Below are 18,334 nucleotides of genomic sequence, written 5' to 3'. Positions count from 1 at the left end.
TCGACAGTATTGGCCTCCGGGAGCTATCCCAGAGTGCTCCATTGTGACCGCTCTGGACAGCACTTTGAACTCCCATGCACTAGCCAGGTACACAGGAAAAGCCCTGGGAACTTTTGAATTTCATTTCCTGTTTGGTCAGCATGGCGAACTCAGCAGCACTCAGCAGCACAGGTGACCATGCAGTCCCCCCAGAATTGTAGAGCCTAGAATGTTTCTACGCTCCCCCTATCATCTCCGTCCTTGAGGTTATCGCAGATTAGAAGGTGAAAAAAACGCACTTACGATGACATGTTTTCCGAGTTCATGCAGTCCTACTGCACTGATAGGGCGTAGCTTAATGCATGGAGGCATTCAGAGGCCAGGAAAGAATTAAGTGAGCGCGAAGAGTGGAGGCAGGACACGATGCTGAGGCTAATGGGGGAGCAAACGGACATGATGAAGTGTCTGTTGAGGGACCAAACAGACATGATGAAGCATCTGTTGGAGCTGCAGGAAAGCCAACAAGAGCACAGACCCCCGCTTCATCCACTGTATAACCACCTACCCTCCTCTCCATGTTCCATAGCCTCCTCACCCGGACGACCAAGAACGCGGGGGGAGGGGGGAGGAGAGGCTCCGGGCACCCAGCCACTCCACTGCAGAGGATGACCTAAGCAACAGAAGGCTGTCATTCAAACAGTTTGATTTTTAGTGTGGCTACAATAAGCAACGTGGTCTTGTCCTTCCCTCCTCCCCCACCTCACCCAGGCTACCTTGTCCGTTATCCCTTTTTTTTAAATTAATAAAGAAAGAATGAATGGTTTCAAAACAATAGTTACTTTATTTCAAAGGGGGGAGGGTGGTTGGCTTACAGGGAATTAAAATCAACAAAGGGGACGGGTTTGCATTAAAGAAAAACACACACAACTGTCACACCGAAGCCTGGCCAGTCATGAAACTGGTTTTCAAAGCCTCTCTGATGCACAGCGCACCTAGCTGTGCTCTTCTAATCACCCTGGTGTCTGGCTGCTCAACATCGGACACCAGGCGATTTGCCTCTACCTCCCACCCTGCCCATAAACGTCTCCCCCTTACTCTCACAGATATTATGGAGCACACAGCAAGCAGCAATAACAATGGAAATGTTGGTTGCGCTGAGGTCTGACGTAGTCAGCAAACAGCGCCAGTGAGCTTTTAAACGTCCAAAGGCACATTCTACTACCATTCTGCACTTGCTCAGCCTATAGTTGAACTGCTCCTTACTACTGTCCAGGCTTCATGAGCCATGGGAGCAAGGGGTAGGCTGGGGTAGGTGCGACCGTGCGGTGCTGCCGGCTGGGAGAGCAGCCTGAGGCAGAAGCCTCCAGCTCGCATGATATTCCAGGCAGGACTGAATCTCCATGAGACAAAACTTAAAGAAGAGAATGACCTGGAGTCTCTGGCTCCCATTCAGTGCTCTAAGAGGAGGATGGCCATGTCTTTCCAGGCGCCCCTGATCGACCTCACTGAGGAGGATTCCAAGGAGTCCTCCCAGAGCAGCAGTACCACGTCTGCCAGCAGCACCCAGGAGGACCAGAACAGATCCCCCGAGCTCGTCGCTGGGGAGCAGGAGAGCAGCGTTGCAGGGGAAGTGGTGGAATACCAGGATGGGAAAGATTTTGGAATTGGGGAGCTCGTGTGGGGGAAGATCAAGGGCTTCTGCTGGTGGCCTGCAATCATCATCTCCTACAGAGTCACATTCAAACGTCAGGCAATCTCTGGAATGCGCTGGGTGCAATGGCTTGGGGACAGGAAGTTCTCCGAGGTTTCAGCAGACAAGCTGGTGGGTCTGATGGCTTTTAGGCAGTATTTCAACTACTCCACGTTTAATAAGCTGGTCTTCTATCGACGAGCCATACACTATGCCCTGGAGGTTGCTAAGAGCCAGGCAGGGAAGATGTTCCCAGAACCCCCAGCCAAGCGGCTAAAGCCTAACTTCTGCAACAACAGCAAGGAGCGGGTGGAGGAGGACCAGAGCAGCGAGCAAATGGTTTCCAAAGTCACAAACAACAACAGGAGCCTTGAAGACAGTTGTTTATTGTGCGGGAGAAAAAACCCAGCCACATTCCACCGGCTGTTTGAGGGGGGGCTTTGCCAGACTTGCAGGGATCAATTCCTGGAGCTCTTCTACATGTATGACGAGGACGGGTACCAGTCCTACTGCACCGTCTGCTGCGAAGGCAAGGAGCTGCTGCTGTGTAGCAATGCCAGCTGCTGCAGGTGCTTCTGTGTCGAATGCTTGGAGGTCCGGGTAGGGCAAGGTACCTCGGCCAAGGCAAAAGAGCAAGAGCCCTGGAGCTGTTACATGTGTCAACCACAGAAGTGCTATGGGGTGTTACAGCACCGACCGGACTGGAATGTATGGCTGCAATACTTCACCAGCGACAAAGGACAGGAATATCATGTACCTAAAATCTAAAAAGGCCCGCACATTTCCCAGAGTCACCACCCTTGATAACAGAATGTTGATTGCATTGGCTACTTGGCTCACAGCAGCCCCTACAGTAGACTTACCCACAACAACAGCGGTGATGGTGAGCTGAACGGGCTCCATGCTTGCACTGGTATGGTGTCTGGACGGGTAACCCAGGAAAAAAGGCGCGAAATGATTGTCTACGGTTGCTTTCACGGAGGGAGGGGCGACTGACGACATGTACCCAAAACCACCCGTGACAATGTTTTTGCCCCATCAGGCATTGGGAGCTTAACCCAGAATTCCAATGGGCAGCGGAGACTGCGGGAATTGTGGGATAGCTACCCACAGTGCACTGCTCCGTAAGTCGATGCTAGTCACGCTGACTTAATGCGCTTAGTGGGGACATATGCAATCGACTGTATAAAATCGATTTCTAAAAATTGACTTCTATAAAATCGACCTAATTTCGTAGTGTAGACATACCCTTATTAGAAAAGACATGTTTAAGGGGGGAATGTGATAGAGGTCTATAAAATCATGAATGGTGTGGAGAAGTGAATATAGAAGTATTATTTACCCCTTCATATAACACACAAATCAGGGGTCATCCAATGAAATTAATAGGCAGTAGGTTTAAAACAAACATAAGGAAGTACTTCACACAATGCAGTCAAGCTGTGGAACTCTTTGTCAGAGGGTGTTGTGAAGGCCAAGACTATAACAGGATTAAAAAAAGAATTAGATAAGTTCATGGAGGATAGGTCCATCAATGGCTATTAGCCAAGATGGTCAGGAATGCAACCCCATCCTCTGGGTGTTCCTAAGCTTCTGACTGCCAGAATCTGAGATGGGACAATAGGAGATGGATCACTCGATAAGTGCCCTGTTCTGTTCATTCCCTCTGAAGCATCTGGCACTGGTCACTGTTGGGAGACAGGCTACTGGATAGATGAACCATTGATCTGACACAGTATTGCCATTCTTATGGGGGTTTTTTATTATTAAAGTTGGTAAAGCAAAATAAAAAGTAAATAAACATAAGCAAAGATGGAGAAAATCCTCCCATGAGATGGAAGATCTCCTTTATTTGGAACAAGGAAACACAAGAAGGATTTATTTTTCCTTTTAATTTTGTTTTGTGTGCAGTTTCTAGCTATGTAGCAACTTGTATGGCCATCATCCCAGTATCAGAGCAACTCAGAATCATTATCTTCACAAAACATCTATGGAGTAGGAAGGTATTATCCCATTTTACAGGTGGGAAACTGAGGCACAGGGTGACATGCCAGAAATCACGGAGGAAATCTGTGGCTGAGCCAGAAGTCAAAGACAGGACTCCTGAGTCCCCAGTCCACCACCAAACCTACTAGGCCATCTAGTTCATTACTCTTCTTAACATATGCAATGTAATTTGCCTGTGTTCTGTATTGACAGAGCACTACTTGTTTCTTATGCTTAATATGTTTTTTACAAAAATATCTAAATATTGTACTATATGCACACGCAGCAGGGAACTCTAAACTAGTATTTATTCAGATAATAACTCTGAGTAATTTGTCCAGTTTCCACACTTTCGAGAGTAACTTATTAAGGCTGACACCGTGATTAATCCTGATTTTAAAATGGCCTGACTCTCACTTAAAACCTTCCATAACAAACTGAAATGGCTGCTTTACTTTTTCCTTACTCAATATCTTTGTCTTTTCTGGCAGATGACATTTGATCCTTCGATCTTCTTCAATGTTTTACTGCCACCCATTATATTTCATGCTGGATATAGTTTAAAGAAGGTAAGTGATTTCTCTCTTAAATTACAGAAGGTGGGCTGGTCTGATGGCTACTTTGTAGTGCCACTGTTACATTGGTGGGGAGAAGAATCTAATTAATTGTCAGTTTGAAATTCTTTTGCATGGTAATTATTTAGGCCATTTGATATCAGAGAACAGAATGAAAAATAACTATTTAAGACTTCAAACCCATGGGCCTGATTGATTCTGCTCCTTACGCTTGTGTAAGGCTCTGATCTTGCACTTCAATGTGTGGGTGGATTGCTTTGCCCATGCAAGGCCCCTTTGAAGTCAGTGAGGCTCCACATGTGTGCAGCAGTCCTCCTACCATGCAGAATTGGGACCTACATCTGTGTAAGGGAGGGGATTCGTTGTAATATTTACATAGGTCATTAAGAACCTGCGTTTCATTATGACCACTAACTGTTTCATACATGAATATGCAATTCATACTTGAGATGCAACAAGGGAAGATCAGTGACATATAGACACACTGACAGAACATGAGGGGGTCTTAGATCATATTTTCAAAAGCGTATTTGAAGTCTATGGTTTGTTTGTTTTTCCAATCCTGAAGAACTATTGTAGCAACTGCCAGAATAGCTTGAATGGGACTCCTAAACTCGGTGTCTGAACTTGAATTTAGGTTTCTAAGATGAACTCTGCTAAATTTGACATTGTATTTTTCATACTTTGTTTCCCCAGAGACATTTTTTTCGTAATTTGGGATCAATTTTAACATATGCCTTTTTGGGAACTGCCATCTCTTGCATTGTTATAGGGTAAGTGAAATTCACATCCTATTATTCTTGCTCAAGTTTAAGATTAGTTGATTTTCCTGATAAAAGAGCACATGATTTACTTCACTGGTGTCTAATATGAAGGCATTTTCCTAAACTATCTATTCATGACTTTCCTAAACAACGAAGTTCTATCTTCAGGTGAGGTTGAGACGGAAAATTCAAGATGCAGTCATGGTATAGGCTGAACCCTTTCCATGAGACACTCAGTATTTTACACACTTGGGCCCCAATTTGTGATCTTTATATAGGCACAGGCTGCCTTTTACAGTCATGTAGCATTAAAATTTTATCTGTCCTGCAAGAAGGGAGCATTCTCCTTGGGGGAACACACTGTTCTTTACTGGCATTCCCTTTACAGGACAAGAAATCTCCAGAAAGACAGGAGGAATTTTAAGGTTCTTGAACTGTAGCAGATATCCAGTATCATATGTGGAAAATAGATTAGAGTTAATGCGACAATGAGACAAGCTTCAGCCCTGGTCATTTAGGAAAATTCCCACAGCAGTAAAAGGCAAATAACTGGTTCTGAACCAAGGTTTCTGCAATGAGCTCTACACCTGCACAGAGCCCTGCTGAAGCTAACGGAGCTCCTTACAGGGGTCTGCCTATGCAGAGCTCATTTCAGGGTTGGGACCTAAGACTTCATTAGCCATCTGTCTGGGATTGTGTGGAGTTGAAGGAGGAGGACTTATTTTACAGGTTACAAGTTTGGGAATTTACTGATGGTTCAATTTTCAGGTTAGCGGCTCATTGAATCTTGTAAGTTACCTGAGATCCTGGCCTGTGTAACTCTTAAATGAACCATTTAAGTTATTCAGCCTGGTGCGCAAGGATTTATAGTAGCACTTCAATTTTATGCATGTGCTTTAATTTAAAAGTGATCACACTTCTGAACCTAGGCAGAGTGCTTTCAAATTATGAAAGCAATTAACTTTGACTCCTATCTTCTTGATTTTTTATAACAGATCTTAAGTAAAGTTATATGTGTGCAGTCAAAATATATATTCCTTTTCAACATCATCATAAGACAGAACTTTCACATTTAATTTCAATTCAGTATTACGAAAACATCAGTGACTGATGGATTAGGCTGTAATTCAAAGTTAATACTTGTTAAAACTATCCTTTCAGTGGAAGCAAGACAAAAATGGGTATCGTGACATCAGAGTTAACTTTCTTGTCATCTTAGTAAGACCCAAAGTAGGCAACAGCACACACAACTTGCATGTACTATAACAAACCCATCATCACCTAGGATTTTTTGGTTTTTATTATACTGCATGCTATGGTCACTCAGAATTTCACTGACAGTAGAGAGAAATGTAATCATCATGCTCCAAAAGCACAGGTCCCTGCCACATGAGCTGAAGAAGAGTCTGGGTTAGCCAGTAGCTGTGCAGCTCCTGTCACAGTTGAGCAGTTCTGATTCCCTCTAGTAGAGGGCAGAGATACACAAGCACACCAGGCAGTTTCTTACAGTGTAAACTGTTAGCCAAACGCTTAGCTGGTGTAAATTGGCTTCAATGGAGCTATGCCAGTTTATACCAGCTAAGAATCTGGCCCAAAATATCCGGGTTAATGTGTAGTTCCCCATGTGGGTGCATGTAATATGTATATACAAAAGGCTGAATAATTTTTAAGATCAGTGCATGCAAGTAACAGCAGCTGTATATCTGGAACCTGGAAAACTTAATCATAGAATATCAGGGTTGGAAGGGATCGCAGAAGGTCCTGCTCAAAGCAGGACCAATCCCCAGACAGATTTTTGCCCTAGATCTCTAAATGGCCCCCTCAAGGATTGAGCTCACAACCCTGGGTTTAGGAGGGCAATGCTCAAACCACTGAGCTATCCCTCCCCATGAGGAAGCTTGTTAAAATGGCATGCTAGGGATAAGAACTTTTGGGTCTTATATGTTAAAATGTCATTTATGTGGCACTAGGACTAATGGATAAATCGCCAAAGGTCTGGACTTCCATTTAGATGCTTATCTGAATTGTTTCAACTTTCAAGGTTTCCTCCACCTTGTTACTACTGGAGCTGGTTGATTAATATTCACCAAATAATGTTCACAATTTTTTGCCAGATAATGCTGGCTTTTATTTTTTTATGTAAATTATTTGATGAATATTTCGAAAATGACTATGTCAAGTTGTGGTTAGCTCCCTCCCTCCCTGCAACAGTCTCCTCATTTCCTCCTTCCTGGAGTCTTGTTCCAGGGTCCAGCAGTTCTGCCAACCTCTCTGGGCCTGGATACCTCTCCTTTTGAATGTCTTCCCAACTCCCACTCATCCCCCATGTTCAATTTATCACTCTAACTCTCCTTACCCAACACCCCTTTCTCTAACTAGACTGACATCCTCATACAGGTGCTGCCAGTTCTATCTACCCTCTCCTGCTGTACCAGCTCTGCTCAGCTACCCCAACTGGATTCAGTAGAGCTGTGCCTGTGTACACTACTGGATGTGAATTTAGCCCCTACTCTATATAATTCCATAGTAAGGGTGTGAAAGGGGGGGTGGAGTATTGGGTGAGCAGGAGTCAAGCCCCAGAACATTTATTTTTTGGACCAGAGTGATGACCAAGCAATTTCCTGATGTGACAAGAGATTGCCATGCAACCACATTAATAATCCCATTGCAAGGCCATTGGGCCTGACTGCCTGGTCTTGTTACACCTTCTTGCCTCTTCTCTTGAGCACTTGGTTTTAATTGCTTGTCTGTCTGCAAAACACAGAGGAAACAGTAATGTATCAAGAGAAAATATTCAGAGCTGACATCATCTGTGTACCCCCTTCTTTGCCAATATCTCATATTATCTCTTGTGGGAGGGGGTCTACATGACTAACTCCTTGATGAGATTCCCCCTGTTCACCCCATGGTAGGCGCAGGCTTTGCCACCACCTCATGGAAAAGGCCACAAACCTAGCAGACCCCCAGGATCCACAGGAGGTAAAGGACATCTGCACAGAAACCCTGTGCCTCTGCCCAAGGTTTGACATGTGGCAGGGCCCCCTATATCACTGAAACCACAGCTCCATTGGAACCACAGTAGAAGGAACTGCTCCTATCTCCCCCAGGCTGCAGCTGCCCCAGGAGCACCCAAGAGAGGCTACACAGAAAGTTAATTCAGCCACAGCTGACTTATCTTTTTTGCCTAATTCTGCAGAGGGATGATGTGCATCCCCTCTCAGCTCTACATCCATCCCATCCAGCCTGTCCCTCTACCCTGTCAAAATCCTTCCCTCCAAATCAGAGGCTTCCTGAGGGCCTGAAGATGTAAAGAAGATGCCTATTTCTTTCACACAGAAAAGGGAGTTCCAAATACACCGTGCCAGTATGCAGATCTCTATGGCCTGACCTGGCCTCCTGATGTTATCACTCCTGTCTATTTAGAGACAATAATGTGGGTAAAGAGAGCTTGAGAGAAGAGAGAGGAGGGGTGGGGAGCGTGCGACAGAGTGCCAGACCTGCTTGTTCCTGCAATAGAATTCTCCAAAATTTGATTGGGGGTTGGTGCTTGTGAATTCAGGGGAAGTTATATGTATATGTACATTTCAGAATATTTTGTCCTGGTTTCTAATGCAATCACTCACCACCCCTGGACTTCATAAGTCTGCCTGGGTCATACAGTGATAAAAGCACATAACAATGTGTCTTTTTTACTCTATCTTGGAGGTAATGCTTACCAAGTTTGTTCTGTTACACTGTGTAAATTATAGGCTGTTACAGCTGGCTCAGTGACTGGACTCTGGCTGATTTTAAGAGAAGCAATAGATAACTGTGGGGGTGGGAATAATTATGTGCATTTTTATGATCTTTTAATGCATCTTAATAACTTAATACAACTTTGAAAACTCAATGAAATGGATCCTTCTAGTAGAAGATGAACTTGATTAGTTTTTCAAGGTTTTAGAATACTCTTCCAAGCACTATAAAGACCAAATATATATATATATCTACTTTCAAGGGTGTTCAAGATGCTCCCTGGCCATTCTCAGCCAGTTTTATTTGTAATTTCATAAGTTGGCCAAGCACAATAGTGTGTCAGAAAGAAATCATATCATGTTCCCCATATCCTTCTGTTTCTAGACATCCGCGTTCTTACATCTGTGCTAATCTGCACATGCGGCTTCAATGTATGTTGTCATGACATGTACAGTATCAAGTGAACATGATTATAGTAGAAGGGACAGCACATTCGAGTGATTAAAGCAAAGAACTGAGCATCTAGGTGTTCTGGCTTCTCTTCTCAGCTCTGCCATTGATTTCCCATGTGATACTGGGCAAGTCACTTAACCAACTTGTGCTTAATTTTCCCCTTTTGTAAAAAGGGAATAGCAATACTTACTAGATGCTTGTGTCACAGCTTTATGTTCCTCTAATCAAAGACCATGTTCTATCTTAATGTTTGTTAATATTGTGTGTGGTGTAGTATAGCAGTGTACAAAACCTAGGGGCATATGATTCCCCCCTTCACATGGTGATCTGATGAGCAAAACTGCTGGCAACTTGCAGCCTGGGGGTTTCTCCTAGAGATGCCTGGATAATTCAGTGATGGAGGCCATTTTATTTCCCAGATGGATAGAAGCAAAACGCTTTGAAAACCGTTGAGCGTTCCATACAAAGTGGAAAGAATCCTGCTTCTCCACCACTCCATCTATCTCCCCCTAGGGACTGCAGCGCGTCACCTGAGCAGTGTGCAGCTGGCTGGGTGGAGCAGCTGAGGGAACAACTGCTCTGGCATGTTGTCCTTTTGGCAGCATGATTTATAAATCCGTGCCTGTGTCTTTAACACCAGGGAAGGGGCATGGCAATGAGAAGTGGGGTTTGTTAGGAAGCTAAATAATGGAAGCATAGAAATAGAGATAGCTATACTATTAGTCACCCAGTAGGCATAAGGGAGCGCATATGGGCAAGATTCATGGGAAAGAGCCCATGTTGGTTTTCCATGAGAAATGGCACCCCACCCCTTTATTCCACTCTTCTGTTGGTCTTGCTCCAGCAGGCAATGAGGTGCATAGGAAGTTCTAGGATCCATGGTTCTCTGGAAGCGAGTCCTCCCTTTTAATGAAAAGGACATGGGCCCTTGATACAGAGCTGTAAAGATATGGATTCTTCCCAAGTTTCATGAAACAACATAATCCCAGTTAAACTTGGGGGGCGCGTGATTGGAGTTGTCTTCTCAAAGATTCTATCAGATGGGGATAGCTTCTATTTTTCAATTTTTAAGACAACTACTAAAATAACTGGAACTTTTAATGTTTTCTCCTGTGATTTCCCAGGCAGCATGTCCTAAGGAGAATGTTTTGTGCCTTGGTATTGCAGGATGCTTTGCCAGCCAATCCAGTGAGCCTTGCATCCTTTTCCACAGTCAGACTGATGTTGTATAGGTTTATGACAAAGCAATATAACCCCTCTAAACTTTGAAATAAATGACTGAAATATGAGTCTCTAGACTGAAAGGTTATTTTTTAATACACAAAGAGATTTAGTGTTGTCGTTTTTAATGCTGAAAATGCCCGTAGGCTAGAGCCCTGCTGAAATGCAGTAGTCTAAGTGCATGCAAACCCTTTCCCCAGCACTGTCAAGTGTGAGAATCCACTTCTTGAGTCTTGCTTTGCATTTGGGATTTGACTCCACTACACTCTGAGAGATGCCCCAGCAATACAGTGATGGCAGCTGTCCCTCTCATTACCTCCCTGGATAGAAATGAAACTCTTTGAAATCATTGAGCATCTCATGGTTTCTACCTGAAACTGTAACTCTGCCCAGGCTGGCTCAAAAATGGGAGCAGCATCTGGGGTGTATAATCCATATTGATAGTTGGTATGTCTGCACTGTGCACCCACTCGGAGCAAGAAATGAAAAAGAAAGAGGAAAGGAAAGAGAATTAAAAACTTGGTAGAAAGAAGAGAGACAATAAACTCCAAAAGGGGGAGCTTCACTCCAGAGAGAAGAGATGGGGGTAGGGGAGAATTAGTTGTTGTAATAAAAGCCAGGAAGTAGATGGCAAAAAGACTGAAAATGAAGTAGTTCCTTATTGCAGAATATTAGGCCTGGTCTACACTGGGGGGGGGGTGTCGATGTAAGATACGCAACTTCAGCTATGGGAATACCGTAGCTGAAGTCGCTGTATCTTATTCCGACTTACCTCCCGTCCTCATGGCACGGGATCGACAGCCATGGCTCCCCCGTCGACTCTGCTACCGCTGCTCACTCCGGTGGAGTTCCGGAGTCGATGGGGAGCACGTTCGGGGATCGATATATTGCATCTTGACGAGATGTGATATATCAATCCTCAATAAATCAATCGCTACCCGCCGATACGGCGGGTAGTCTGGACGTACCCTTAGCCATGTATTCGAAGTGTGTGTGTGTGTGTGTGTGTGTGTGTGTGTGTGTGTGTGTGTGTGTGCGCGCGCACAGGCAAGTATCTATGTCTGTATATCTTTGCTGCAGCCTCCCCCTCTAATTCGGGTGGTTGGGCTTACTATAGGGTGGCTGGGTGGTATTTAGTGCCCTAAGATACACAGGAGGTCAGACTAGATGATATGGAGATATCTTCTGGCCTTAAACTCATGAATTTGCCACATGCTCTCTGGCCTACTGACTTATAAAACAGCTCACCGTAAACAATCCAATGCCTGCAGTATTTTGCTTTCATTGAATTTTTGGTGGAGTTAGTTGCCTTTAAATAAAGGTCCCTATTGCTAACTGCTGATCTTTAGTTTTAATATAGCTCTGCTAATCTGTTGGGAAGCATCTTTCAGAATCAATGCCGGTGGTAGGTATTTTCAATTTTCTTGAAACTGGATGAGTGCTCAACTAATTGTAAAAGTTCTGATCCCTTGCTATGTGCCTATTCGAGCAATAGCCCAGAGAGTGAGTGGCAGGGGGAGCAGGAAGACTTGGGTTATTTATTTTAACATCATCATTCTCCAGATCATCATCCTCAGTTCAGGCCGAGGCCAAGCTGTCAACACATGAGAACTCTGATTATTTTCTTAAACTTGGCCTTATCAGAGATTTTTGATTTGGTTTCACTTGGGTTATCTTGGATTGCAATGCCAAAAACACATTTCATATATTCAGAATGCAGTACATTTTGCATTCACTTACTCATATTTTTCTAGCTTGTCTATTAGCCTTGGCAAGGAGATATAGTTTTCCTGATATCTAGGGCTGTGTGAAATATGCCACTCAAACAGCAAAAGTATTTGCTGGAAGGCCTGATTCAACTGTGGCCTGCCTTCGTGACTGCAGTGAGTTCTGCCTAAGTAAAGAGTAAAATTGAGTATGGACATTAGGATTTGTCTCAGAATACGAATGACTGTGTTGTCAAATCATGGAATATAAACAGCACATGTGGTCAATGTTATAAGGATTTATTCCAAGGTCAACATCATTTCCTGGCCCATAGTGGTACTTTAATTCTGTTATGTTTTGAGCTAAGAGCATAGCATTTTGTAATACAGAAATATAGGTTTGCCTTCTTGTTGCTCTCACCTTTAACCTTAATTCCCTCAGCCATTTTTGCAATGTGTGAAGATTACTCAGAAGATTTATAATTGGTTTCAAATTGGTGACAAAAATATCTGTAACCTAAGTTTACTAGTTGGACATTAACTTGTCTTCACCCTTTTTCCATGCTTTCAACTCCTTTTTTACTATATAAGTACTACTCAGCTACTTGAATCTGACAATCTTGCCATAAAATTCCTCTCCTATAGTAAACTGTTAAGAACTGTTCCAGGCCTGTTTTAGAATCCTTAATATTATCTTCTCTTCAAGTGGTTTGTTGTTATCCTGTATCAAATTTGCTTATTCCAAAGATTAAACCCATGGATCATCATTTAGAAATAGTTTGCATCTGTTTTCCAACCTGAATCCTACTTCCCTCTCCTCCCATCCCTCCAAAAATGCTTTGAAACATGGGAGTCATTTTCATCCTGATGAGCATGTGCAACTTCCAATAAAGTGAATGGGAATTTTCCATGTGCATCAAGGGAAGGATACACTATACTGTATAGCAGTGGTTCTCAAAGTGCAGGAAGGGCGGCCAGCACATCCCTCGGCCCGCGCTGCTTCCCGCAGCCCCCATTGGCCTGGAGCGGCGAACCGCGGCCAGTGGGAGCCGCGATCAGCTGAACCTGCGGACGCTGAAGGTAAACAAACTGGCCCGGCTGGCCAGGGGCTTTCCCTGAACAAGCGGCGGACCGACTTTGAGAACCACTGCTCTATAGTATATACTAAAACTACAGCACAGGCAGGGACATGAACTTTTCCCATTCATTCTAAGGGGATGTTATTTTGACGTGTGCCTCTCCTTTATTTCCCAGTGTTGCAATGTGGAATGCCAGGTCTCAAATACTGAGGGGCACTGCCCTTGAAATATGAGAGGTCATTTCCTCAGTCTCCTATCTTTGTCCTTTCCGTTCTCCTCCTCCTCCTCCTCCTCCTCCTCTGTCAACATCCCTTTCCCTTCCTACTCATTATCCCTTTTCTCTTTCCCCTCCCATCTCTTTCCTCATCAGTGTCTGTAGTCCCTCCTCTCCCACCCTGTGCCTACCCCTTCACTAACTCCTTGCACCTTCTTTGCCTTTCCATTTCAAAAAGGAATTATTTGGGGTGGGGGAATCCTATGGCCGATGCTATACAGGTCAGACTAAATGATCACAACAGTCCCTTCTCTCCTTCCCTGGAATCTATGAATCTTTCACCTCTTCCACTTGATCTCTTTCCTGCCTCTCAGCTGTTAGCAAGGGATTGCTCACTCCTGATAGGTGCACCCTCCATTCTGTCTCTAACACCTGGGATGGAAATAACAGAGAGAAGAGCTGACATGGGGTTGGGGCTAAACTAGTAGTGCTCCCACTATGAGACTGTCTTGCAAAGGTTAAAAAATCTAGCCAGGCCTTTATTTTGCTTCTAAATGGTATATAAAGTTTAGAAGGGGGTATGTGGAGGTGGGGGAGGAGTGTCTCTGCTTCCCTCACCACCATTAGAAATTGTTCTTATCTAACATAGAAGTTTCTCTGAGTGGGAAAACTAGGGATTGTCTATACCCAAACTGGAAGTGAAATAACTAAATCAGTTGTAATTCACAGTTTCACACCATTAGTTATTCTTGATTAAATCTGTGTGTGGGCATTTATTTCAAATTAAGATTATCATATTATGATTTAATGTTAATAAAAGTCAATTTACGTTAAATCATAATAGGACACTTTTAATCAGAAATCCACAGATTTGCACCAAAATAATGAAAAGTGTAAATGACAAGTGATTTAGTTACTTTGGTTCTAGTTTGTGTGTTGACGAGCCCCTAGTGAAATGATGACATCACAACAGTTGAGTGAATGAAAGCTGAGCAATTGAATGGGGAAAGAATTTTAAGTCAGACCATTCAAATGTTTTGGTTTGTTTGTTCCTATTTAACTTTAATGACTAAAAGAAGGGAAGTCTTTGTCAGAGATTCAGTATCCCTGACCTTTCAAGTAAGATGTGCGGGACCAAGCCCTAAAAGTCAGTCTAGTATCTAACCCTACATTTTACAAATAAATATTTTGAAAGCTTGCCCAAGGTTGCTTCGGGGAGAGATGGCAATAAACCCCATATATCTAATGTGGCACAGCTGAAACCTTAACGGCAACTCAGCAGCTGAAAGGTTTGGTATTAGATCATGGTAGAAAGCTGAGTCTTCTAAAACTGTAGTCAAGACAAAGCTGATTGTACTTTAGCTTGTGTTAAACTGATAGTTATCTCCTGAGGGGTGCCCTAGTAATACTTTACATGTCTTGACTAGATTCTTAGAAGGTGTTAGTTAGAGCTGGTTGGAAAATGGATTGTTTTTTCCTACTGAAAATTTAACTTTTCATCAAAAAAAGAAAATCAAATATTTTTGGCCCAAAACAGGAAACTTTAACTAAAAACTTCTGGGAAAAAAAATCAGCTTTCAGCAAAAAATAATAATAATAATAAAAATTGGTGATCTTGGCTTTCAAATAAAAAATCAACATTTCTCAGAAAGCAGACATTTTCCATGAATATTTATATGTATTCAAAAATCCAATTTACCATTGAAAAGAAGTTTTACAGCAAATTGTCAACTAGCGCTATTGATAGTTTGTGTTAGCTACTGTAATCTAACCATTAGCTGCCACACCTTTAAATCCTAGTCAAGATAAAACCTATGAGATCACTATTAAGTGTTATGGTAGAGAGTGCGTGAGATGAAGCTGGCATACATATTGTTTTTCAGTATCTATTGGAGGTGGAAGTGATGAATGCTTTATGGAATGTTGGGGTGTGCTGTCCACATCTTTGCAAGCAAGGTGAAAGCAGCAAGAAATGCTGGGGACTTTTCTCTTGACTTCTCATTTTCATGGTTCCAAGGGTTTGTGTGAGTGGGGTGTGTCTGGATATGAACACAACTGTCCAGTCAAACCAGGGTGGGTTTGTACTACTGAAAATATAGACTTCCAAACTGCTGCTTCTAACTCTCTTTTTAGGGCTAACAGGTATATTATTTCCATTGATGTGCAGCTTAACCAGGCTGTTTTCAATTAATTTTTAGTTCGAAATGCTCTATCTAGCAGAAAGAGCAGTGAGAGCTCCCTGCAGATTTTTTCCTTTTTATTTGTCAACTTTTTTTCTCCCTGAAAATGAAGCTGACTTTGTCCTGTTCAACAGTAGTTAAGCTGTTCTGGCCCCATAGTAACATGAGACAGAACTTGCTGACGATATTGACATATTCTCAATAGACTCTTTGCTTCCATTTCTCATTAAGCATTCAGCCCACGCCAGAGGAGTTCAGCATGCAATAGCAGTTTACACTTACTATGCACTGCAAGACTCTGGGGATTTGATTTTTTTTTTTTCTACCTAGACTTCTTCATAGATATTTAGACAGCTTGGCAAATGTCAGGTGGGTGTTTACTTTTGAACCTAGGTTCTGGGGTTATTTTATATTCCTTTCAGACTCAAACTCCATGGAATTGTACAAATGGTGCATACTGAGCTGAAACAATGTTGAGTTATAATCTAACTTTATTCTTAGGTATTCAAGGGTTACGGATAGGCTGTATGACTTGGAAACCAAACTTTTGTTGCTATGTACTTCAGCAAACCCAAACCAAATGTTCTTTGGCTTGAATCTACTCATGCTGTACAATCAGGGCTATGTGATTCTTTTGAGTATTGGAAACTGTTTCTCGCAGGGAATGATGGGGCCATGTTAAGGGTAACAGGAAAACCTTTAGAGCTCTCTACTTTCTAAGTTAAGCGAGTACATTATTCAAGTAGCATCTGCTGCAGCATCATGTAGCTCCCATATTCCCAAAGGATCATTTCTGCATTTTAGTTTAGAGCTGCCTCAGAGATGTTAATCAACATCTCATTCCTCATTAAAAGAATCTATTTTTTCCAGCACTTGCACCAACAAGAGATCTAAGGAAGACAACAGAGCCTGCTCTTCCTGTGGATGCTGCCCATAAATAAAGCTGTGTGCTGTCTCCACTCTTTCACAGCCCATGCACACAGCTTTGTGGCAGGCACAGAAATTGTGAGGGTTTATTAAGTAACTTGATGCTGCAGAGATTAATTGGAGGAGAAAGAAGTGGGAGGAATTCCCTAGAGCTGGACTAAAAAAAAAGTTTCAAGTAATTATCTCTTAAACCCAATGAAGATGTTAGAGTTTAATGATTACTAATAATCTTCTGAAGCCTCATATATTACCCATATAAATGTCTGTAAAGAAGTGAACATGAAGGAGATCTTCACTTTGTGATGTAAACCATGTATGTGGATACTACATGTGTAAGGTACTCTTTGTATTGTGGACTGCCTTCCTGGTTCTACTTAGACTGACGTCTGAATGCACGGACTTTCATTTGGTTATGGACCAGCATAGTACAATGTTGTCTGCTCTGAGCTGTGCCAGATAAACAGGAAGAATTTTAGATTAAAAAAACAAACAAACAGCCCTATCCTCTGTCCAAGGGAGGCAACCTAGTACTGATCACCAGCGTGTGAACGGCTGGTGCATTTGCTGGTAAATATATAGTTTGCTGCCCCCATAGTGTGGGCCTGATTCTCCTCTTGGTGCAATATTGATTAACTCTGTTACAGTCAAGTTAATTATATCAATTCAACAGAAAGGAGAAACTCCATTGATTACAAGGGAACTATTCCTGATTAACTGTAATGTACAAGTACAAATATGGCAAACACAAAACAGATTGATCAAATATGAGATTAGAGAAGCTGGAGCATATACGCTTAGTGATGGTAGGGTCTAGGAATTTGGTTTGGGTCCATCTCTAATTATAGATTTATTGTGCTAAGCTTTTACTATGGAAGGCAGACAAATAGCTAATTTTTATGAATGTTCTGGATTTATGGATAAGAGGATGTGCTAAATTAAGGTACTGATATAAAAAATGCTTTCCAGGCCACTAACACCCACACAAACCTGAAAGCATTTCCAGGATTGTTTCAATGCAGTCGAGTATGTCTGTTGATGCAAGTTCAGTGGTTAGACTAGAATTTGAGACCATTTCAATTTACAGCTGACACTGTTCCTTGGGGCAGAGTTGAAGCGTGCAAAAATACTGTTATGGTTGTCATAAACAGATGTGGAAAACAGCAGGATGACATTATTTGCATCTCACAGAAAAACCCTTAAGCATATAAAGGATAGTGAAATAACTGCATTACAGTGGATATTAAAAGGCGAAAAACAACCACCACTTGGGAAATGAGAGCCCAATGCGGTGTGGACAGAATGAAATATGACTCGGTTCTGGACATGGTACATCATCTCTGTATTTAACCAGTGACTTCGTTTATTGTGCCCTCTGCTGGCAAAATGTGTGAATGACCGCACTGATTGGAAAATAGTAAAAAAACAGCTCCAGTTTGCCTCTTCCACAGAGAAACCTCACAAGGGGACCTGAATAAGGAAGAGGAAACCTCCATGAGGTTCCTCCTTTTTACACAGTTTCTTCCCTCTGGGCATTAGGGTTTGTCCATACACTGGCCCCCAAAAACCAGAACCTGTAGAATGGCTCCTTTATGCTAATTCTGCAGCCCCAGACAAACCTACCACTCATCAGGTTCCCTGACAGCTGAGCTCCCAAAGAACCATGCAGCCAGGCTTCTCCAGCTGCAACTCCCTTTGGGATCTTCCCACCAGCAAGATGGGGCTCATGGAGAGAAATATGTTATCTTTTGGGGGACAACCTATGCAGGGCTAGTGGAGCGGATGATGTGCAGTCAGTCTGACCCTGCACCCTGTCTTCACAGTCCTC

The 18,334-nt window shown here is 42.9% G+C and overlaps 2 protein-coding genes across 3 annotated transcripts in view; both read left to right on the top strand.

Annotated features, from left to right (window-relative positions):
• Window positions 1-18,334, top strand: part of SLC9A9 (solute carrier family 9 member A9) — a 344,452-nt gene that overhangs the window by 25,387 nt on the left and 300,731 nt on the right. For both annotated transcript variants that reach the window (XM_065410670.1, XM_065410671.1), the window contains exons 3-4: window positions 4,147-4,224; window positions 4,927-5,003. In XM_065410670.1, the coding sequence (XP_065266742.1) occupies window positions 4,147-4,224; window positions 4,927-5,003 (155 nt within the window). The remainder of the gene's footprint in view (window positions 1-4,146; window positions 4,225-4,926; window positions 5,004-18,334) is intronic.
• Window positions 1,298-2,437, top strand: LOC135884156 (DNA (cytosine-5)-methyltransferase 3B-like; the record flags this gene model as incomplete). Its single annotated transcript, XM_065411448.1, has 1 exon — window positions 1,298-2,437. A coding segment is annotated over one exon (1,140 nt), but the record flags the coding sequence as incomplete, so codon positions are not given.

The sequence above is a fragment of the Emys orbicularis genome, chromosome 9 (assembly GCF_028017835.1).
Source record: "Emys orbicularis isolate rEmyOrb1 chromosome 9, rEmyOrb1.hap1, whole genome shotgun sequence".
NCBI classification, from domain to species: Eukaryota; Metazoa; Chordata; order Testudines; family Emydidae; genus Emys; species Emys orbicularis.
This window is presented reverse-complemented; position numbering and strand designations above follow the sequence as displayed.